This window comes from Hemicordylus capensis, chromosome 10, assembly GCF_027244095.1.
Source record: "Hemicordylus capensis ecotype Gifberg chromosome 10, rHemCap1.1.pri, whole genome shotgun sequence".
NCBI classification, from domain to species: Eukaryota; Metazoa; Chordata; class Lepidosauria; order Squamata; family Cordylidae; genus Hemicordylus; species Hemicordylus capensis.
The window spans coordinates 27,909,741-27,932,583 of NC_069666.1; the positions used below are offsets into that span (position 1 = coordinate 27,909,741).

The 22,843-nt window shown below is 46.3% G+C and overlaps 2 protein-coding genes across 7 annotated transcripts in view; one reads left to right on the plus strand and one right to left on the minus strand.

Annotated features, from left to right (window-relative positions):
* Window positions 1-3,137, minus strand: part of VPS13C (vacuolar protein sorting 13 homolog C) — a 136,403-nt gene extending 133,266 nt beyond the window's left edge. For 4 of the 5 annotated variants that reach the window (XM_053272123.1, XM_053272121.1, XM_053272120.1 and 1 more), the window contains exon 1: window positions 2,930-3,136. In XM_053272123.1, coding sequence (XP_053128098.1) covers window positions 2,930-3,029 — 100 coding nt within the window. In that variant the 5' untranslated portion in view covers window positions 3,030-3,136. Of the gene's footprint in view, window positions 1-2,929 lie in introns of all 5 variants that reach the window. The other variant, XR_008311401.1, reaches the window with a different exon arrangement.
* Window positions 3,138-3,642: 505 nt separating this feature from the next.
* Window positions 3,643-22,843, plus strand: part of TLN2 (talin 2) — a 222,880-nt gene continuing 203,679 nt past the window's right edge. The window contains exons 1-2 of one of the 2 annotated variants that reach the window (XM_053272347.1): window positions 3,643-3,887; window positions 5,818-5,910. The gene's annotated coding sequence lies outside the window, so the exon portion shown is untranslated. The remainder of the gene's footprint in view (window positions 3,888-5,817; window positions 5,911-22,843) is intronic. The other variant, XM_053272346.1, reaches the window with a different exon arrangement.

Sequence of the window (22,843 nt, forward strand, 5' to 3'; positions counted from 1 at the left end):
AGAAACAGAACTATTTCAAAATCAGGGATACTGCATTTCCCAGTCAGGACAGTGGACAACATCCAGTCTCCTGAGTATTCTTACTGGAATTGGGTATATCTTTAGAGTAGCTTCCAAGGAGTACTACTGGGAAACTTGGTCTGGCTGTCAGCCACTGTCATTAAGGGATTTCAAAGACTCAGCATTATCTGAGTTGGCATCAGGAAGCTCCTGTACAATACACGATGTAAAGAATACACAATGAAGCTGAGGGAGATTATCAAGGCAATGAGGAAGAATCCGAAACTCACAGCTCAAACCACAGCCATCTCAAAGGAGGGGCACTCCAAAAGCACACAGAAATACCATTACTTAGCTGTCTTGCAGATTGTCCTAACTCTGTCCCATTATACACAAGTCCTTTAGTGCTCTATACCCCAGGCCAGGTAGGCATAGGCACCAACTACGTGTGTGAGCGGATGCGCATGTGCACAGCATTCATTCTAACAAAAGAGGGGACATGCTCAAGTCCATCCAGTGTGGACCACTCCTCACTTGCCAGTCTTTATACTTGCCAGTCCATTATCCTTGTTTATAATGGAATTCCATGACAAAATTCACGACAGCCTACAAGGGTGAACGTTCCCACCCATGTGGTTCATCATCCAGGCACTGGCCAGCATCAGCAGCCTTCATAGCTGCTGGCCAGCCCCTACTTCTGTTTAAAGCAGGGGCAGGCAATCTTGGCTCTCCAGCCGATTCAGACCACTGGGTCCATCTAGCTCATTACTGTTAGAAGGGAGAGATCCTCCCTGACGTTCGTTTCTTGGTTGGGTAATTTTCACCAGACACCAGTATCAGTTTCAAACAAGCTTTATCCCTTCAGTGCTAGCAATAAGCGCCTTCTTTGTGTGGCTGGCCCCCTTCTGGAAAATTCCATCCCCTTATATACTGAGCCACACACACATTCCACACCTGCGCACTGTATACAAGCCAAAGCACTTCTTTTCACTCTGAAGTTTCCAATCTTGCTCCCATGTGCGATATTCCTCACCCATACTCCTGAAGAGATCTGGCTCCCGGCTTCCCCTCCCCACACAGAGACATTCCTCAAGCAATGTGAGATATCCTCAAGGCGAAGGGAAATGGGAGAGGACGTACCAGTCACGAAAGCACCATCTATACTAGCTAAGTGCTCGCTGCTCAAGCAAGTTGAAAATCTCTTCCAACAGTACTGTCTACACCAGGGCTGCACAATGTTGGCCCTCCTGCAGATGTTGGACTACAATTCCCATAATCCCTACTGGCCACTGTGGCTGGGGATGTTCAGAGTTATAGTCTAAAGCCAGCTGGAGGACCAAAGTTGAGCCGCCTGGTCCTTCACTGACTGGCAGTGGCTCTCCAGGGTTTCAAAGGAAGTCTCTCCCATCCCTGCCTGGAGATGCTGCCAGGAAGTCAACCTGGGACCTTCTGCATGCAAATATGCACATGCCCTAGCACTGGGCAAGTGGCCCCATCCCCGAAGGGGAATCTCTTACAGCACTCCCTGTCGTCTCCCATCCAGTGTTCCCTAATGCGCGTGCACATGTGTGCTCACACATTTTTTGCTGTCTGCTCAGCTAATTTTAGATCCTGCTCAGGTTGAATCGGGAAGGCCCCACTCTGAATGCAGGTGCGCGCACACTGCCTTGATACTGCTGCCCAGAACAAAACTCATTGTGCACACAAATGAAAAAAGTCAGAGAGATCACTGCTCCCATCCAAATGAAAACCAAGGCAGACCTTGCACAGCAAAGGGGACCGTTCATGCTCGCTACCACAAGACCAGCTCTCCTCCCCTGGGGAGCCAAGATCGTCAACCACGGACATCTAGCGGGAGGGCAAAACTAGACAACTGCACGCCCAATTTTGCACCAGGCAGGGATAGCAGTTGGTGGGGGGAACAATTCACTCTGCTTGCGGGTTTGGTTGCTCTTGCTTCAGGAGGAGGGCCTCTCCAAGTTTCTCCCTGCTCAGTAGTTGACTACAGACACTTTCTGAAACATTTGCTGCATCCAGAATGGCTGGTGGCTGGCTGGCACATCTACCCCTGCCCTTATAGAGCTGGTTATGCATATGAATACAACAAATATTTATCTACCGCTTTTCTTCAAAAGTTTGAAAAAGTTTGAAATTATTTCTACATAAAGAAACAATAAATAAAAATAAAATGGCTCCCTGTCTCCAAAGGGCTCACAGTCTAAAAAGGAAACATATGATAGACCCCAGCAGCAACAGACGCTGGAGGGGTGCTGTGCTGGGGACGGATAGGGCCAGTTGCTCTCCCCTGCTCAATCAAGAGAACCACCGCTTTGAAAAAGGGCCTCTTTGCGCAGTTGGTTAAGGGAGGGTTCCCAAGCGCAAGGGCTCCCCAGATGCAGCTGGACTACAACTCCCCCCATCACCCCCATGCAGTCTGCAAGGCCAAAGGCCAGCAACATCTGGGGACCCAAGCTCGGGGGAGTTCCCTGCCCCTGATGCATGCCCACCCAACCCAAACCTGCTCCGGGGGCCAAGTGCAAGCGGGGGTGGCGGGCAACTGTTACTCCTACACCTCCCTCGTGGACGGGGGCGGCGGCTGCGGGGGGGGGCACTGAAGCACCCAACTGAGCATCCTGGTGCTCCGCAGGAGAGGCTAAGGAGGACTGGGCGGGGGGGGGCAGGGGCTGCGGAGGCCCCGGGGTAAGCAGCAGGGCGCCCCTGGCGGGGGGAGCGGGGTCTGCAGGCACTGCAGCCCCCAGAGGAGCCTCGCCTCTTTCGGGGGAGGGGGACTGACAGAAGGCGAGGGCGGGGCCTCCGGTTGCCACTGGAGAGCGAGGAGGGAGACCCCAACAGGGAGGGCCGGCCTGGGCTTCTTGCCGCATATCCCCCCCACCCCACCCGACCCCACCCCGGCGACAGCGCTGCTCACCCCCCCAGATGCCCAGCTTGAGCTGCGACTTGTTCAGGTTCTCCACGTAGTCGCCCAGGAAGCGGTTCAGCAGGTCCGCCACCACCGACTCCAGCACCATGGCGGCGGCAGAGGCGGCCGACCCCGCGAGACCAGCCGCGGCAGGCAGGCAGTCAGGCGCCCCGGCAGCTCAGCCCGCTTCTTCCTCCGCCCCGCCGAGGGAGGGAGGGAGGCGGCGTCCCACCCCGGACGCGCGCGCCCACGTGACCTCGGGGCCCCTCCTCCCTCGCGCCGCGGCGGCGCGCGCGCGCTTGACCACCAGCAGCCCCTTCCCGGCTGCGGCGTCCCCGCCTGCCCCCCCCCCCCGAGGGGCTTGGGGTGCCGAGACCCCCCCGGCCCGCCCTCTCCCTTGGCTTCGTGACCTACCCGGGGGGGGGGCAGCAGCTCGGAAACGGTGGCGCCCGGACCTCAGGGGCTGACACCCCACCCCGCAAAGAAGCACCCTCCCCGGTTGCAGAGCATCGCCTGCAGTCGCCGCAAGCCCACCCCGGGGACTCGGGTGCGGGGGCGCGGGGGGGCCAGGCCCCCGCCCGAGCAGCCCTGCCGCGCTTGGCGGGCTGCTGCAAGTGCCTCTCTCGCCCTCCCCTCTCCTGTACGGCTCTGCTTCTCTCTGGGGGGGGGGAGGGAGGGATGGGGAGGGGTCGACTCTGAGCGGCCACATGGACAGAGTCTCTGCAGGAGGAGCTGTCTGCAACTTGGCCTTTGAAGTCTCCCCTCATGGCTGTCGTCATCGAGTCCATCCACCTGGCTGCTGGCCGCCCTCTTCGTCTCCTCTTTCCTTATACAATTGTGAAGGAATGAAGTCCAGCGTTACGGGCTTCTCAAGGGAGCTGGGTCTTCGCATCATGTGTCCGAAGTAGGATAGTTTGAGCCTGGTCATCTGTGCCTCCAGTAAGAATTCTGGATTGATTGGTTCTAGGTTGGTCACACCATTTCAAAACAAAACAAAACCTCATGTGTTTGTACACACACACACGATTGATTGATGAAGTGTACAAGTGTACACACACACGATTGATTGATGAAGTGTACAAACACACATGTGTTTGTACACACACACGATTGATTGATGAAGTGCCCTGCCAATGCAGTGTCAGCTCTTAGCAACCACATAGATAGATCCTCTCCAGGATGATCTGTCTTCAACTTGGTTTTTAAGGTGGTGCTTTCAATGCTATCGTAATTGAATCCATCCAGATTGGGGCTGGTCATCCGCTTCTTCTCTTTCCTTCAGCTTTCCCCAGCATTATGGACTTCTCAAGGGACCATAGGACCATAGGAAACTGCCATATACTGAGTCAGACCATAGGTCCATCTCACTCAGTGTTGTCTACACAGACTGGCAGCGGCTTCTCCCGGGTTGCAGGCAGGAATCTCTCTCAGCCCTATCTGGGAGATGCTGCCAGGGAGGGAACTTGGAGCCTAGATGCTCTTCCCAGAGCGGCTCCATCCCCTAAGGGGGGGAAGATCTGACAGTGCTCACACTTCTAGTCTCCCTTTCATATGCAGCCAGGGCAGATCCTGCTTAGCTTAAGGGGACAAGTCATGCTTGCTACCACAAGACCAGCTGGGTCTTTGCATAATGTGTCTGAAGTAGGATAGTTTGAGCCTGGTCTTTTGTGCCTCCAGTGAGAATTCTGGATTGATTTGTTCTATGACCCGTTTTTTTGTTTTCCTGGCTGTCCATGGACTCCTTTCTCTATAGCTCATCGTACCTCCCCTCATTTCTCTGGCATAAAAGCCCCTTTTCCGTTACAAGCAGGATATAAGCAGAGGTGCACCTAAGTAATTTCGGAGCCTGGACCTAAAGGCCTTTTGAAGCCCCCCTGCTGCAAGTTAAGCAGCATTTTTTAACACGTAGGTTAGGTCGCAAACCACACCACCCGGGACAGAATTCAGATGATTTGGGGGGCCTCAGGGGCTGTAGAGGCCCTGGACTTCAGCCCCAAAGACCAACAGTAAGAGTGCCTCTGTTTTAAATATATATATTGTGATTGATTGATTGATTTTGAGTGCCGTCAAGTCAGTGTCTTAGCGACAAATATTGTCTTAGCGACAAATATTATCTTAGCGACAAATATTCTACCATTCAAAATAATAGAACAGCCACTGCTGCTCTCATGGCTTGTCCGTGTCTGTGGTGGTTTCTTCCTGTCCTCACAGTTGGCCTGCCTTTCCCTCAGATTTTTTTTTTTTTTTTTACTTCAGAACGTTTCTCTTGGGAAATAGTATATATTCTAAAACAAGTTCTTCTGGTAAGAACTAACCTGCCTACCTTCCTGTCACTATACTCTTAAAGGATAATTGCCATCCTCACAGATCTGATTTAAAAACAAGCACAATATAACCATAAAAGATACAAAGCCGCAGCAATAGCCGCAACAAAACCCCTGCTAACTTGGCAAAGAGGCACCTTTTAATGTAGTGATTCTCTTTATTTAGCAGGGCAGGAGTAACTGGCCCTATTCACCCCCAGCACAGTACCTCCAGTGACTGTTGCTGGTGTCTCTCTTATGTTTCCTTTTTAGATTGTGAGCCCTTTGGGGACAGGGATCCATCTTATTTATTTGTTATTTCTCTGTGTAAAGCGCCCTGAGCCACCAACTCGATGGCACACTTTACTTTAATCAGAACAATATTCCTAAAATCTCATCATGCCCAAGAAAAGCAGAGAGCACATCTTCACAAAATTCAAATTTACTGAATCATATTGGGCTGTTGTATAATAAAATGAATAATGTTTGAAGTTAAAATCCTATAAATTTCAAACTGTCCTTTTGCTTCCCCTTTCCCAAGCACATTAATACAAACAATTTATTACATATATTTAATTTTTTGAACTTCCATAGAAATGTAATCTACGCAAAATGACTTTGCCTGGTCAAGGACAAGCCTCATCTACTAGGAGAGGGGGAAATGGCTCTCATCGCTGAACAGTTTTGGTAGGTTTTTCTTTTTCTTTATGTGACTGTTATGGGAGAAAGCTGTCAATTTCACTGAATTCCTCATCAGGAAGGTCTGAGAAATACTGCAATTTCTGCCATGGTTTGCAAGCTCATGGGGTTGAACATTAGGTAGAGGTGCTCTTACCTCTGAACTTCCAGGCTGAAATCCAGGGCCTCCACACCCCCTGGGGCCCCCCAAATCCTTTTTAGTCTGTCCTGGGTGGTGTGGTTGCCTGGCTGAGCATGATGATGCTTAATTTGCAGGGGAAAGGGGCCTCCAAAGGCCTTTAGATCCAGGCTGCAAAATTACCTAGATGTACCTCTGGTTGCATATGATTTATATTAGCCATCAACTTTCCAAGGTTTCAAGACCTCATGTCTGCAAATTTCAAGAAATTTTATACTGTCCTAGCTAGTGTCACAAGAATATCTCCCTCCCACACACCTACCCCCAACGTCATAGATTCCTCACAAAATGCAGCAAGGATACTCTGGGTGAATTTGCATGACCACAACTGGTATTCAGTAATATAAATAATCTTGAGATAGTTTAGTCCTTTCAGTTAATGTGGATTTCTTTTTCCTTGATTCACATACTTGCCTGTATCACACATTTGCAGTTTTCCAGTTATGCCTACTATTGCACTGTGATAGGTTGTTATTACAGCAGTGGAACAAGCCTCAGATCTGCTAAGTGGCACACCTGTCAGAGGATGGCGCTTTCTGAACATTTATCCCAGCAATAGCTCAATGTTCTGAGGGGAGCAATCAAGTTACATGAGGGAAAGGAGGAGCTGTTGTTGCTGTTCCAACCTGTTGATTTGTTAAAGCCCTGTGATTTGTTGAAGCCACCTTTCCAGCAAAGCTGTTGAAGTAATCAGAGTCTTGGTATGACTGCTTCTCTGCACCTGGCCTGCAGAACCCTGCTACTCATAAAATACATTTTTTCACGGCAAAAGTTGGGGAAAAGGATCTTGTGCATTTAGAATAGCTTTAACACAAGCTTAAGCAGAAGCTCAGTAAATAATAAGGTTGTGTGAACAGCCTCAGTGTGTTCTTTTAGCATGCTAAATATTTCAGAGAGACAAATGCAACCTATCACTCTGCTAGCTACCTGCCCTTTTTCAAACGTTTATATAGTTCAAAAATATACTTTGGTTGTCTCAGGTGGGCCTTCTCAGAGTTCTGGGCCCAGGGGAAGTGTGTGGGGCCCGGGCTGGTGGGAGGGCCTTCTCTGGGGCAGCCCCCTCCTTATGGAACACTCTGCCTCCTGAGATTCATAAGGGCCCCCTCTCGTCTGTCCTTTAAGAAGCCCCTGAAAGCCTATCTATTTTGCCAAGCTTTTAGTTTTTAACGAGGGGGGTTCTTTTTCTTTTTTCTTTCCTTTCTTCCCACGCCTCCTCCCCCCTTTTCTTGTCTTTGTTGTTGTTTTAATTTATGTAAACCACCTCGAGTCTAAGGAAGTCAGGCGGTCAATACATTTGCTAAATACACAAATAAATAAATACAATAAATTTATTCACTTTAAAAGCTTTTAGATTAAATTTTTCTCTCATAGGACCCTAAACAGTTAAGATGACAACATGTTTTTAAAAATCCAAATAGAACAAATATAAACAAAACAACAAATCCATTCCAATTTAAACAACAATCCAGTAGCACAACCAAACACACCATTCACAGAAAAATGGACAGCACAGGGAGTTGCCCAACACCCAACGATTTCCTGAAGTGTCCGCTTATGTGCAAATGCTAGAAGCCTCCAAGCCAAAATGGGTGAGTTGGAGAGTTTGATTCTGGAGGAGAGTTGTAGTAGTGAGCATGACAGAAACCTGGTGGGCTGGAGCAAGCTAGTGGGACACAGTTATTCCTGGATACAAGCTCTATAGGGAAGACAGGAAAGGGTGTACCAGGGGTGGGGTTGTCCTGTATGTTAAAGAGAGCACAGATTCTAATATAGCAAACCAGAAATCTCAAATTGCTGTGGGTGTCGATACCATACCCTAAGGAAGTTTAGTACTGTCAACCCAGTGTGTGGCAGCTGTAAAGAAGGCTAATTCCATGCTAGGGACCATTAGGAAAGGGACTGAAAATAAAATTGCCAGTACAGTAATGATTACAGTACAGTACAGTACTATGCTGGCCTTGGACCGAAATAAACAAATACATACACACACAGTACAGTACAGTACAGTTCAATAAAGAGCCAGCGTGGTGTAGTGGTTAGAGTGCTGGACTAGGACCGGTGAGACCTGAGTTCAAATCCCCATTCAGGCATGAGACTTGCTGGGTGACTCTGGGCCAGTCACTTTTCTCTCAGCCTAACCTACTGCACAGGGTTGTTGTGAAGGAGAAACTCAAGTAAGTACACCGCTCTGGGCGCCTTGGAGGAAGAGCGGGATATAAATTTAAATAATAAATAAAAATAATAAATAATAATGTCCACATATAAATCTTTGATGTGACTGCACTTGGAATACTGAGTACAGTTCTGGTCACCACACCTTAAGAAGGGTAACCACACCTTAAGAAGAGCTAGAAAAAGAACTTGGGGTCATCCGTTGAAGCTAAATGCTGGGAGAATCAAGATAGATAAAAGGAAGTACAGGTGACCTTCGTGATCCATGCGGGTTCTGTTCTGCCCTACAGCCATTGATAACAAAACAGCGGATGAGGCACTGAGTGAATGGAAATTGAGGGTTTAGGTTCCTAGAAGAGGGCAACAACCAGCTACAAATGGAGCAAATAGTAGCAAAAGAGGCAACATACCATGCTCTCCCGGTCTCTCCAGCCATGCCTCCCCAGCCCCCAATCTGGCTACTTTTCCGTGGAAAATTGTGGAATTTTTTTTTTAAAAGAGAGCCATAAAATGGTTCCTTTAAGCAAAATGGTGGCTGGAAATTACCTTGGAGGTCATTTCCAGCCACCTAGGATCTGTGGATATACGGATCTTGACCCTTTGGCATGGCCCAACCACAGAGACATGGAACTGTGGGTGCTGGAGCCGCAGATGATGAGGTCCACCTGGACTTCTTGACATAATGAGGTCATTCATTATGACCTCATACAGGGCGGCTGCGGTGATCCGCCCCGAGCAGTAACGTACTAGAGGGGCGGGGTATAAATATTTTAAATAAATAAATCTACACATCCAAAAACTGGGTAGGACAAGTGTCCTACCCAAGTTAGGGAGCTATGTGTGCTCCCAATGTTCAGTTCTGTGGGTGCAAATAACTAGGTAGGATGAGGGAGAAGTGATTGTGTGAGAGATAGGTAGAAAGGAAAGCTGGACAGGACAGCATGTTCCTACCCAGCTTTCATACCCAGCATTTGACCAAGGTAGGAGGAAAAGCTGAGACTCATAGAAAGTAGCTGAGGCCTCCTGAAGAAAGCTGAAATTCCCAAATAAATTCGAATCCAACCCTCCTTTCCACTCAACCACACAGTCCCTCGAGCGCATTGATGTGCAGAAAACCCATGTCAAGTATTTCTCGGGGACTTTGATGATATTCCAAGCTGACCTTTAAAAAATAAATAGAGATAAAAGCCTTGGATTAGACACTAGTGAAGAGGGACTAATTTTGGTAAACTGAGTGTTTGTTTAATCAATATGTTGCTCAAGCAAAATCGGGAAGGTAATGTCATCGACATCTCTAAGCTATTTTACTTCAAAGCTAGTTTGCTTTCAAACAGAGGCAAAAAAGCTTGCTTGACTCAGAATGCGATTGATTAAGCAGTATAATGTCATGCATTAATGTTGTTTTAGATGCTGCTGTAGCAAGGGCTACATCAGCACCCCAATCCAAGCCATAATGCCTCGGCAGTGCTGACACAGGACTGTGCGTTAGGACTGTGGACCAGTGTGCAGCAAGTGGGACCGAGAGGTGGTGGTATCTGTGTCTGCGGAAGGTTTGGGAGAATATTCGGAAGAGGAAGATGCCACTAGAGCTAATGGCACCTGACCTCACTGGTGCACTCCAGGATCTAGAGGCCCCTGATGTAGAGTGAGGCGAAATGCAATGGGGAGCCAACAGGCTTCAGTGACTGCCCCTTTTTGGAATTCACTGGGCTGTATACATCCACTGGGGATAGGGGTGCAGCGATAATTGAGTGGGTGGGTTCAAAGAACCCAGGCCCCCCAGCTCCACCCCTCCCTGTTTTCTTCATTATCTCCCTCACTCTGAGGGGCCACCAGAACATAGGCCCCCTCTCCCATAGCTACACCCCTGATTGGGGAGTATTATTTCATGGGTTCACTTGAGTGAGTTTACCTATCTCTATAATTTGTGATTTTTGAAAAATTGGTTTCAATTAACCAGCTTAAGAATTCTCTCAGTGCATCATCAATGGTATAAGAAATTACCTGAAAGAAAGTAACTGTGTGCTCACTCACAAGAGGGAGAGAGAGAGAGAGAGAGAGAGAGAGAGAGAGAGAGAGAGAGAGAGAGAGAGAGAGAGAGAGAATTCCTTGGTTCCAGAGCTTATACATCTTTTGTAATTATCAATATCCCTGCTAATTACATAGGTTAAATAAGGAAGCTAAAATACACAAATATTCTCAGTACATGTAATAGAGTTTTTTTATTTTAAGGGTATCATGCAGTTCCTCAAAAATACATAATTTATATTTAAATCAATAGTTTATGTTAAAACATTTTGCAAATTAATGTATGCAATTACATTTATTACTCCATTCAGTTCTGACAATATTCAGTTAGGAAGAAAGATGGGCTTCTCATTTCCACATACTCAAAGAAAATGTACTGAGTATTTTCTGCACTACTGCTGAAATTGTATAGAATATTTTGTTCATTTCACTTTCTCTGGAACTGACTGATAGTTGATTTGGGCTTTAAGCTGTTTTATTTGTAATGCATTATAATCAGTCACTTCATCGGTACACCAATTCATTGCAATGCATTATTGGTTGCTAAGCTAAAATAAACAAAAGGTAATGAGGTTGTGCATATGGCTGTTGCAGTGGTGGGGAGGGTGGATGGGGGAGAAGGCAGGGTTGGACCTACCTCCCCCACCCCCCCACCCCCAGATGATCCATAGAGTAATGGAGCCATGGGGCTTGCCCGCCCACACAATGGGTGCTGCTGTGAGCCGCGCAGAGTCCTGGAGGCCAAGAAAATGAGTCCCGGCCTCCAGGTATCCCACAATGCACTGCGCAGTGAGCATGGTGCATTGAGGGAATCCACCATGAGTCGGACCGGCACTCTAGGCACCCAACTCTGTGTGCACTCAGGCTGCATTTAAGGGCCGGGGTTTAAAGTAGGGCTTGTGGTGGAGACAGTGCGCATTATAGTTTTAAAAGAAACCCTTCCCTCCTGCCTTTTTATTTCTTGAACTACATTTCCCCAGAGGTTTTTCTCTTTCCCTCCTCACTAAAACCGAAACATCCTGAATGCTTGTAGTATGCTTCTAAACCCAAGCCACAAACACGCTCACGAAATGCCAGCTAGTTAATCTGACCTCTTTAAGCTCTACCTTGGTTTATCTCAGGTGGCATTTCCATAAGGTCAGACTCCCAGGTCTGAATATGAACATCCATTTGATGGAGATGCAAAAGATCACCGTGGATGTCAATAGAACATTACCCCATCTGTTCTGCTTCAAAATTGACTGAATTGCAGGAATTGCTTTAATAGTCAACGCGAACCATCTGTTTAAACATGCATGCTTTGGAGGGCCTGCCCTGTACAATAAACAACACTCAGAAAGCCTCAGCATGATTACATGCTCTCAGAGTTTCCCTGCAAAACCAGGGCCCGAGAGCCTTAAAGCAAAACCAGGCTGCATTTGCTTCTTTACAAGGAGAGAATAAACACAGCCATGGCCCATTTCAAGTTCATAAGCTCAGGAAAACAGTTTCCAAATTACCTTAGAAGCCTTTCTGTGTTGAGAGCTTTTACCCAAAACAAATGCTGCCATCTTTGTAATACCTGAAGATCAATAGAAGTTTTAAATCCATTAGGGCTGTTCTCACAATCAGGACTATCATAGGAGAAGCCTCATGCCCTAGTTCCGTAGCTGGGTGCCCTCTCAGTATTTGATTGTGTGTGTGATAAAAGCCAGGTCAGAGATGGGGAGCATGCTTGTCTGTCAAATCTCTGTTGAGTCGGACCAGCCACTCAACCTCTCCAGATTCCTTCCTCCAGCTTCGGAACAAAGTTGGAGACTCACCTACTCAGCTGGATCTCGACAGACCAGCAAGCTCCTCGCCTCTGGCCTTACTTTTCTCTAACTCACAATCAAATCTTGGGAACGCCCACAACTCCCAAACTAAGATACAGGCTTTTTACACCCTAATAATACTGTAATTATCAAAACAACCTTTTTGTTGATATATTATTTAACTAATTATTTAACTAATTAAATAAGTAATAACATGAAGGTTTCCCATTACATCCAAGAGGAGCTACAGACAACCAGAACAAAGGGATGCATTCCATTTCAATTCTTCAAGTAATGTCAGGTTAGATACAACAAGAATATTCACCTAGCACCAATTATCCTTCCCTTCCGTGAGAGCAGTAGACGAGGTAAACAAGAGACATGGAACGTACAGTACAGTTCAGAAGTGTGTTACGGGTTTTTTGCAGGCCTGCTGTACTGTTGAGATTGTTTATATGAAGCAGAAGAAATCACATATCCACATGTCATGATTTTTCATATCCTTCCGAGTCCTAACACCGAGCATGGACTTCTGTTTGGACAGCCAAGGTTGCTAAAGTGCATTATCAAAATATTTGATGATGCAGCCTGAAGTAATTAAGAAATATTTCTAGGTGTAACTCACTTTGGAATGCTGCAGGCTACAAAGACTGACCGAGTCCAATGTCAGGGTACTTCTGTTCCCTTAACCCGGAGAGGAGAGCTGGTCTTGTGGTAGCAAGCATGACTTGTCCCCTTAGCTAAGCAGAGTCTGCCCGGGTTGCATATGAATGGGAGACTTGATGTGTGAGCACTGCAAGATATTCCCCTCAGGGGATTGAGCCGCTCTGGGAAGAGCAGAAGGTTCCCAGTTCCCTCCCTGGCAGCATCTCCAAGATAGGGCTGAGAGAGATTCCTGCCTGCAACCCTGGAGAAGCCACTGCCAGTCTGTGAAGACAATACTGAGCTAAATGGACCATATACTGACTCAGTATATGGCAGCTTCCTATGTTCCTGTGTTCCTAGTACCAACATATGCTGTGGATTTCTTGATTCAGGATTATTAGAATTGCAATGCAAGTATTCCAAGAGGTCATATAAATACTTCCGAGCTAGTGAGACTCTGGAGAGCTTCTGGGAACACCGTCATCCCAGCCTGGAGTTTTCCCAGACAGCAGGCTTTATGGCAGGTTTACTGCAAGGTTTTAGTGCGAGTTTGTATTTGCCCAAAACCCCGGAAACAAAAATTGGGTTTCTTTCACCCTGGACATAAATCGAGCTAAGCTTCAATATGCAGGAGGAAACCTGAATCGTGTATAGAGTGCTCTCTGATAGATTGCATGAACTTCGGGGTAAATCTGGCCGATATGTGAACGTGTACACCCAGCTTCCAAAGTAAAGTCACCATCTGGCCAAGCGCCTGGTGAGCTTCCTGGGTTGGGTGTGCCCCCTTCCGACACAGAAGAGTTATGTCACCTGAAACCCAACAGTTGGCAGGATGCCAACTTTATATTTTATAATGGGCCTTAGTGGCCCAATATAAATCTGAGACGTTTACGCCTGGTCAACAACAGAGCCCAGAATGATGCTTCTGAGGAACTGGCTCTCTTTGTGGTTTTCCCCAGCAGACCAATACAACTATGTATATATTATACAACTATTATACAACTATATATTATACAACTATGTCCCATGGCTACACTCATGGGATAGAGTACCCCCCCCCGCAAAAACAAAAAACAAAACGTTCCTGGGTGACAACAGTAACAGTCATTTCCTTTTCCTGTTGTAGTAGCGATGCCTCAAAGTCAGCACCGTGTTCTAGGCTACCTTAAATATTTGTAATAGAGAGGCGACTCATATATGTACTGTATGTATGTGTGTATTAATTAAACAGTGGCATCTGGGAAGCTCTTTGAATATAGATGAAATGCTACTACTGAAGCATCACTGAAGCCAAAGCAGAACTAGAGATGGGGGAACGTGTGACATACACCTCATTAGGCTTTATTTTTATGATTTGTACCAAGTGTGGAACCACCATTGCCGGCTTGCAGGGAGGTAGATGGATCCCAACCCAAATGTTTATTCCTAGCACTTATTGACTTGGGGGCATCATTGAGGTATGCTTTCCTCAATCAGTCCTGTTTGCCTTCGCTGGCTGATTAGACATGCACTGATAAACCATGCATCTGCAGACACGGAGTCTACCCAGAAACGATCAATACAAGGCCAAATATTCAAAACAGAACTTGTTGCACAAAGACACTGCCTTGTGCATTTGCCCACAAGCAAATCTGTCAACAAACCAGGTTGCACCTACTGTTGATATGCTTCACCATCAATATCAGAACCTGCTCACCGAAAAATTAACCTTTCTTGAACTCCCCCTGCATAGATTGGTCCATAACAGGTCTTGATAATGTCAGGGCTGTCAGTGTGAGTGCAAAGCAGGCAAGCAGTTGAGGGCGGTGGAAGGCACTGGCAGGAGGGAGTTCCAACAGGGGCCCCCAGCACATGATCTTGGCCACCAGTGCTCCAGCTCAGGAAACCTGGTCGGCTGGCTTCTGTTATACCAGGTGCCATCCAGGCTGCAGTCCCAGCCTGCCCGGGTAAGGAGACAGCTTGCCCCCAAGGGCCAATGGGTCAAAGAGATGTCGTTTGATAACTGAGATACAACCTTTCCTTCTTTTTCTTCCCCTTTCAATTTTATTGAAACATAAACCAAAGGAAAAAAATACAATGTCACGATATTTCTTTAAGCAAATACTAAAAAGAAAACATTCTAAATATATTAACAGTTCTAAGAAAATTTGGCAGCAATGATCAACATTTGATTACCCCGATCAACACTTGCTTGCGTAAAGCTGGGTACATAAAGCTTCACAAATCAAATCCGGACAATAGGAAAAAATGTCCTTGTCGGATATTAAAGTTTATAAATTGATCCCAAGTTGACATAAATGACTCGGTTGAGACTTCATTCGTATAAACTGAAACTTTAGAAACTGAGACATAATCCCATAATTTCAAAAAACAATAATTTAAAGAGGGGACTTCAGAAACACACCAATTATGAGCATATAAAATCCTGGCTGCAGTAATCATATATAAAGACAGCTCGTTACATTTAGAAGGAATATAAGGTTTTGTCATACTTAAAAGAAAGATTTCTGGTTAAAAAGGAAATTTAATCTCTAATTTTTTTCCATTTTTTCATGAATTTGCTTCCAATACAATTGAGCCTTGTTACAAGTCCACCACATATGGAAAATGACCCTGGTTGGTGATTACATTTCCAACAATTTTTGGAAAATGAATTATCTATCTTATTAATTATCAGGGGAGCCATGTACCATCTAAAAAAACATCTTATACCAGTTTTCCTTTAGGTTATAACACATTGTAAATTTAACGTTTCTTTTCCACTGATATTCCCAATCAGAAATATCAATTGTCCTGTTGAAATTCTGCATCGACTTTATCATACACTCTTTAACCTGCTCTGTCTCATATTTCAGCAACAAATTATACATTTTCCCCAACAAATGGTCCTTACTTTGGCTAAGTCTTCAAAGTCAGTCAGTTTTCTAAGTTTTCCACCTTGTATTTGTAGAGATACAATCTTTCCTTTCAGGGGAGGGCCAAATAAATTGTAGTTGAATTATCATTGCCCACAAAGCATCTCACATTTGATTAGAGCAATACACATGACCAGCACTCCAATCTGGACTTGGGAGAACTAAGTCAAAGGTATTCTCCCTTTGCTCAGAGGGGCATACTAAAAGAAGCATTTGTGTGAAGTATGTAACTTTTCTAGTTACTTAAGAACATAAGAACAGCCCTGCTGGATCAGGCCCAAGAAGGCCCATCTAGTCCAGCATCCTGTTTCGCACAGTGACCCACCAGATGCCGCTGGAAGCCACAGGGAGGAGATGAGGGCGTGCCCTCTCTCCTGCTGTTACTCCCCTGCAACTGGTACTCAGAGGCATCCTGCCTTTGAGGCTGGAGGTGGCCCACAGCCCTCCGACTAGTAGCTGTTGGTAGACCTCTCCTCCATGAAGTCATCCAAACCCCTCTTAAAGCCATCCAGGTTGTTGGTTGTCATCACATCTTGTGGCAGAAAATTCCACAAGTGGATTATGCGTTGTGTGAAAAAGTACTTCTGTTTGTTGGTCCTAGATTTACCAGCAATCAATTTCATGGGATGACCCCTGGTTCTAGTGTTATGGGAGAGAAGAATTTCTCACTATCCACTTTCTCCACACCATGCATGATTTTATAGACCTCTCTCATGTCTCCCTGCAGTCATCTTTTTTCTAAACTAAAAAGCCCCAGATGTTGTAGTCTTGTAGTTGACTTGTTCTTTGTCATACAATTCCGTAGCCATTAAGCACACATTTACCCTCAACCAGTTGCTCTTAACTTGCATATTTCTCTTTTGCTACGGAAAGTGACTGTTGCATTAATTTTAAATTTTTCACACCACCTAGAGATGTACATATCAGGTGGTATAGAAATATGATAGATAAATAAATCTTGGTTTTACAAAGAAGAGTCAGTTCTGAATATGGCACAGAGCAGTGCTCCGCCTGTGAGTGGAATGGATTTTGTTCTGGGCAGCAGTATCAAAGCAGTGTGCGTGCACATGCATTCGGAATGAGACCTTCCTAATTCCACCTGAGTGGGATCTAAAATTAGCGCAGAGGACATTTATTTGTTTTAAAAACTTGTGTGCACAAGCACACGCACACGCCTTAGAGGGAAGACGGGCACAGAGTGTGCACCATTCTTTAGACTTCCTCTGGCAACCTGCTTCTGTTTCAGGACCTTGGTCAGCACTTCTTTGGTACTTCTTATGGAAGTAGAGTGGCAGATAAGGGGGGGGGGGGTTTGTCGTCAATCCTGTTCCTTTGATTCGCCAGCAGCTTCACTTGACTCTCCAGCAAAAGCATTCTTTGGTCTCGTTTCCTTCCTGGCTTGTCACAGAGGCATGCAGGGATATGTAACAGGGATATGAAGCCAGGCAGTTGTCCTCTAAAGGCTGCCTTTAATTCAAGCTCTGGGCAGGAAATGTTGAGCTCGGTGACTGGTTGTCTGTTCTTTAGCATCTCTGTCAGAATTAGGTCACTTGGTTGGCCAAGGGCCTTCCCAGATGATTTCATTTGGTGGGGACAGATGAGTGGAGGAAGCAGTAGGAACTTGGAAAGCTGCCTTCTACCAAGTCAGACCCTTGGTCCATCTAGCTCAGTATTGTCTGCACAGACTGGCAGCAGCTTCTCCAAGGTTACAGGCAGGAGTCTCTCCCAGCCCAACCTTGGAGATACTAGGGAGGGAACTTGGAACCTTCTGCATGCAAGCAGGCAGAAGCTTTTCCCAGAGCGGCCCCATCCCCTGAGGAGGGCCCCACCCCCTAAGCTTAGAGGAGACCAGCTCCACAAGACCAGCTATGAGAGGAGAGCTGGTCTTGTGGTAGCAAGCATGACTTGTCCCTTTAGCTAAGCAGGGTCCACCCTGGTTGCATAAGAATGGGAGACTTGATGAGCACTGTAAGTTCTTCCCCTCAGGGGATGGAGCTGCTCTGGGAAGAGCAGAAGGTTTCAAGTTCCCTCCCTGGCAGCATCTCCAAGATAGAGCTGAGAGAGATTGCCTACAACCTTGGAGAAGCCGCTGCCAATCTAGGTAGACAATAACTGAGCTAGATGGAGCAATGGTCTGACTCAGTATACGGCAGCTTCCTATGTTCCTATGCTCCTTACAGTGCTCTATTACGGTGCTATCAGCTTACAATGCTCTCATGTTCTCCCTTCCAAATGCAAGCCAGGGTGGACCCTGCTTAGCAAAGCAGACAATTCATGCTTGCTACCACAAGACCAGCTGTCCTCTCTTAACAATGCCTTAGTGCAGGGGTAGCTTGGTTGTTGTGGGCAGGAATTCTTTTATGTGTGATGGGGGCTCCCCATACTGTGGGAGACATGGTTCAAGGACTTGAAAGGGCATGTGCACACTCTTGGGGGGGCACGAAAATGAGGGGAAGTTGCATGAAATTGTAGAGCATTATGGATGTGCCCATATAGACGGGAGAGAGGCTACTGTGCTCATGGAGTGACATGGGCACCATCCAAAGGGGCCCAGGTGACATCAACACAAAGTGTTGTGTGCAAGTTGAACCTAAGAAGAGCCCTGCTGGAGTGGGCCAAAGATCCATCAAGTCCAACACCCTGTGTCCCATGGTGGCCAACCAGATGCCTCTGGGAATCCTACAAGCAGGGCGTGAAGGCAAGAACCCTCTCCAGCTCTTTGTCTGCCCAGAACTGTTATGCAGCAGTATACTGCCCCTGAACCTGAAGGTTCCATCTTGTGGAACCAAGATGTTGTGTTTGAGGGCAAGGGCACAAGTCACAACTTAATTTAGTGACCTGAGGGCCAGTATATTCAGACAGCAGAGTCAAGTGGTAAAGGATTTCCTAGACAATACCACTTCAGGCTGCAAGTGGTGAGAAGATCGCATGTCTGAATCCTCCTCCATGGGGGGAAAAGGGATTCTAGTCTTGCTACTTTTTGGTGTGCAGGGAGGATTTTTTCTATGTGGTATGTTTGGAGAGTGTGGGACTACAGAGCACACCAAACGGGTACTAGCCCAGACTTTGAACTTGCCTTATGGCACCAGCACTGGACTAGGATGAGGGGGGGTGAGCATAAAGTTTAGGAAATACTGCCCTTTTGACCAGATAAGGGCAGAAGGTCAGGCTTCCCATATTTATTCTGGACGCAGCCATTCCAACCACCTACTAAAGGCAGGGTTGGGTAATGCATACCCTTCTTCCATTCTGACTCTGGAAGAGTCTTCGGACTTAAGCACACGCAATCCCAGGGGGTCCTTTAAGCAAGGTCACAGCTTCTGATCCTAGCTGGAGGCCCAGGGTCCCTGGCACCATGCATGTGGTGCATGTGCATCGACCTTCTTTCCTGCAACCTTGAAGTGCAGAAAGGTTGTGCCTCGTCTTCCAATCAACCTTGTGTTTGCATTCTGAATCACTGTTTAACATCAAAACGATTTTCCATTCAGTTTTCACATGATTAAGCACCTTGTTGACCAACATGGGCCAGAAATACAATCACAATGTTTTGGGAGACTTTGTTCATGGTCCACATCGTTGCATCATGTTTGCATTAGAGTTCCTAGAAGTGCTCCAGATGTAGTGTGAGTGAACCACAGGCACAAAAATCTCTCTCATATCTGGAAGGTGAAAGCGAATTTAACTCAAAGACATCCAAGATAAAGTAAAGGTAAAGTGTACCGTCAAGCCGATTTCGATTTCAACTCCTGGCACCCACAGAGCCCTGTGGTTGTCTTTGGTAGGAGGGGTTGACCATTGCCTCCTCCCGTGCAGTCTGAGATGATGCCTTTCAGCATTTTCCTATATCACTGCTGCCCGATAAAGTACCAGTGGGGATTTGAACTGGCAACCTTCTGCTTGTTAGTCAAGCATTTCCCCACTGCACCACTTAAGGTGACCTTCCAAGATAAAGTACTACAATGTAAATAGCAACCTGCAGTTACAAGGGGCCTGTTTTGTATACAAACCAAGCTCCAAAATGCTGATAACCAGAGGGTTCAAATACCCTTCGATCAAAAAGTACCCAAAAAAACCCTGTGCCAGCTACTGCACGTGTTCAGAGGTAGCCTATCTTAAGGTAATATTTGTTTACAACATGAACATTAAGTGGAAATATAAATAAGACAGATTAGCTGAAGTCCTGGTGCATTTAACTCCCCATGATTAGGTTTTCCCCTTATCTCCTCTTCCTGTGGCTGTCCCCAGGCAGTTTTCCCCTGATTGAAGCTGAATTGCAAGGCCGGTTTTAATGGCTGTGGGGGAGCAACCCATCTGCCCACGTTGGGGGGCTGAGCACGTGCAGCTGGAGATATTTCCTCCTCAGTATTTTCACATTGTCAATAGGTCAAGCTTTGCCCTCCCGTGCAGACTGATCTCAGTTCACATGATATCATCACATTGTCCAGAACTCACGCATATTTTAAAAGGTTATTGGGTGAATTGACCCACGTTAGAGCTGGGGGTGGGGGCATGTGCAGAGTGCACCACAATCCCTCTCTCTCATTCCCTGTGGCTGTAAATGGGAATATCATAACTGAGGCAATGCAAGAAGACTGCTCAAGAATAAGGAAGGAAGGAGGGAAGGAAGGAAGGAAGCCACTCATCCATCTTACAGTACATCTCCTGTCCCAGAACCAACCAACCAAACAAAAAGCCCACTTCTAACAGCCAATTCACAATTCCAGAATGGAACGGGCTGCACGTTATGCAGATCTGAGCTTTGTGAAACAATTGTTTATTTTATTATATCACCAGCTTGTAACTTAGGGGGAGGACTGGAGCTCAGAGGAAGAGCATCTGCTTTGCATGCAGAAGATCCCACGTTCAATGTCTGGAAGTCTCTCCCGGCAGGGATGGGAAAGTTCAATTTCTCTTAGACCCTGGAGAGTTAATCTAGGTTCTAGGCAATTCTGAGCTGGAGAGACCAAAGGTCTGGCTTAGTGTAAGGCAGCATCCTGTGTTACTTAATCTGCAGTTCTACACCTCAGTCAAATCAGTACTATGTGTGATTCAGGATTCGTGAAACTACTAACTTCCAAGCTGCTCTGTGCTGTGGCTGGTTTCGGCTATAGGCCATTCTAAAAATGGTCAGGAACATGGAATATCCAGACATGGGCCCCAGTGTTCTGTCTGGTCTGGTCTATTCTCTTAACCCAGCATCCCAGCCTCTCTGTGCCAAACTCAGTTATGCAGATTGTGGATCATGGAGGCTGTATCATAATTGCATTACAGGAGAGGAGACGTGAGGGATTTGCCTAAGTTAACAGTGACCAACTTGACAATTCACATGAATGCAAAGCCCTGTCCTCTCTCAACATCCTGCCTTCTGGACTCTCTGCTCAGTGCCAGCAACATTGCCAGTTATAATTGCATTAAGTGGAAACACAAAGAATCGAGTTAGATTAGGCTCTGGTTGAAGGGTTTCCATGCAAATCACTTAAGCAACGTAATACTTTTCCCCACCAGAATCTTATCTGTGGGGTTTTCCATTTATTTAACATATTTGTTTTATAGCTTCGTGTTCATTATTGGGAAATGCAAATACACACATCTGGACAGACATTCATTCTCTCTCTCTCTCTCTCTCTCTCTCCCCCTCCCCATGTTTCATAAGGATCAGAAGGTTGAAAATGTGTGTGGAAACAAGGAATTAACCCGGAAACTGGATAACTGTTTGGGGTGGTGTATGATGCATAAATGAATGGATGCATAGATAGATAGATAGATAGATAGATAGATAGATAGATAGATAGATAGATAGATAGATAGATAGAATACCTAACTAACTGGGAAGGTTGGTTCCAGCAATGCTTAAAGGTGGATTAGGGTAATTCAATCCAAGTACTACTTGGATTGCGGCATTTCAAAAGCCCTCTTCACATGACCACGTTGGAGGGGAGTATCATGATGGGATTGCTTCAGCAGTCAGTCTCTCCCACCCACCCCCACCCCGCAAGCTCCACACAGCCTCCTCCTCCATGGAGTCTTCTGCTGTGATGTGCCAAGGAAGTCTTGAACTCCTTGCTGCTGTCCAGCTGCAGCACCTCCCCTCCTGAGCCATGTAGGGATAGATGGATCTCTCTCTTTCCATCCCATCTTCACACATTTCTCTTTGAGTTCCATTCTGCTCTCTTCCAGTAAAAGTTCTAGGATAGTTTTTTTTTCTTTCCCCATCACCAAAATAATACGTATTTAAATACCTTATTTGCCAAGTATGTTCATGTGTTTTCTACCCAAACACTTGGTATGTTAACAGTTTGCAAAGTACATATTTAAACCTATGCTTTATGCAAATGTAGCAATGCATAGAATCCATAAACATCTCTTTATCATGTAAAATCTGACCCACTGGAGTACAGGAGAGGTCCAGAGCCATTTATTCTGTCATAATATTTGGCAAGACAGGAATTCGGTAACATCCTTAGCAACCAGTATTCTGTTTCTGCTGTAAATGTCCACAGCTGCTTGTGGCCCACTTGGACTGACAGATAACTCCCCAGGTCTTGAGCTGACTTCCCTAAGCCCTAACAACAGCTCAGGCTCAAAATATCTGGTACATCAACACATCTGTGGGTGCCATCTTCCCCTGCGTGCCCCATTACACTCTCCAAGATCCTTCCAGGAAATCCTGTTCATGGCACCAGTTATGCATCAGGTTCAGAAGCAAGGGGACTAACAAGTGTTTCCTTCCCTCCTACTACTTTACTGTGGAACTCCCTCCCACTGTAAATTCACCAAAGTCCAAGTCTGAGCACATTTTGGAAGCATGGTGTAAGACTGCCCAGTTTGGAATTTCAACAAGCTTCTGATGTATTCTCTTTTGCTGAGGGCTTGGCTTTACACTCCTCTCTCTCTCTCTCTCTCTCTCTCTCTCTCTCTCTCTCTCTCTCTCTCTCTCAGCACAACACCTGAGCCTTCAGGAGGATAATAAGTGCCCTTTTCAGAAGGGTGGGATTAAAAGGGCTGCATTGTGGGGATTATTTTTAGTTTCTAATAATCTGCATTCTGAAGCAACAATTTGGGTGGCTCTAAAGTGCTCCCAAGAAGCACAAGAAAGTAACAGAAGGAAAGCACACTCGGCCTCTGAGCCCACTCATAAGACCAACAAAGGAGCTCAACTTAACGTTACCTCCTTCTCCACTGAAGTCATG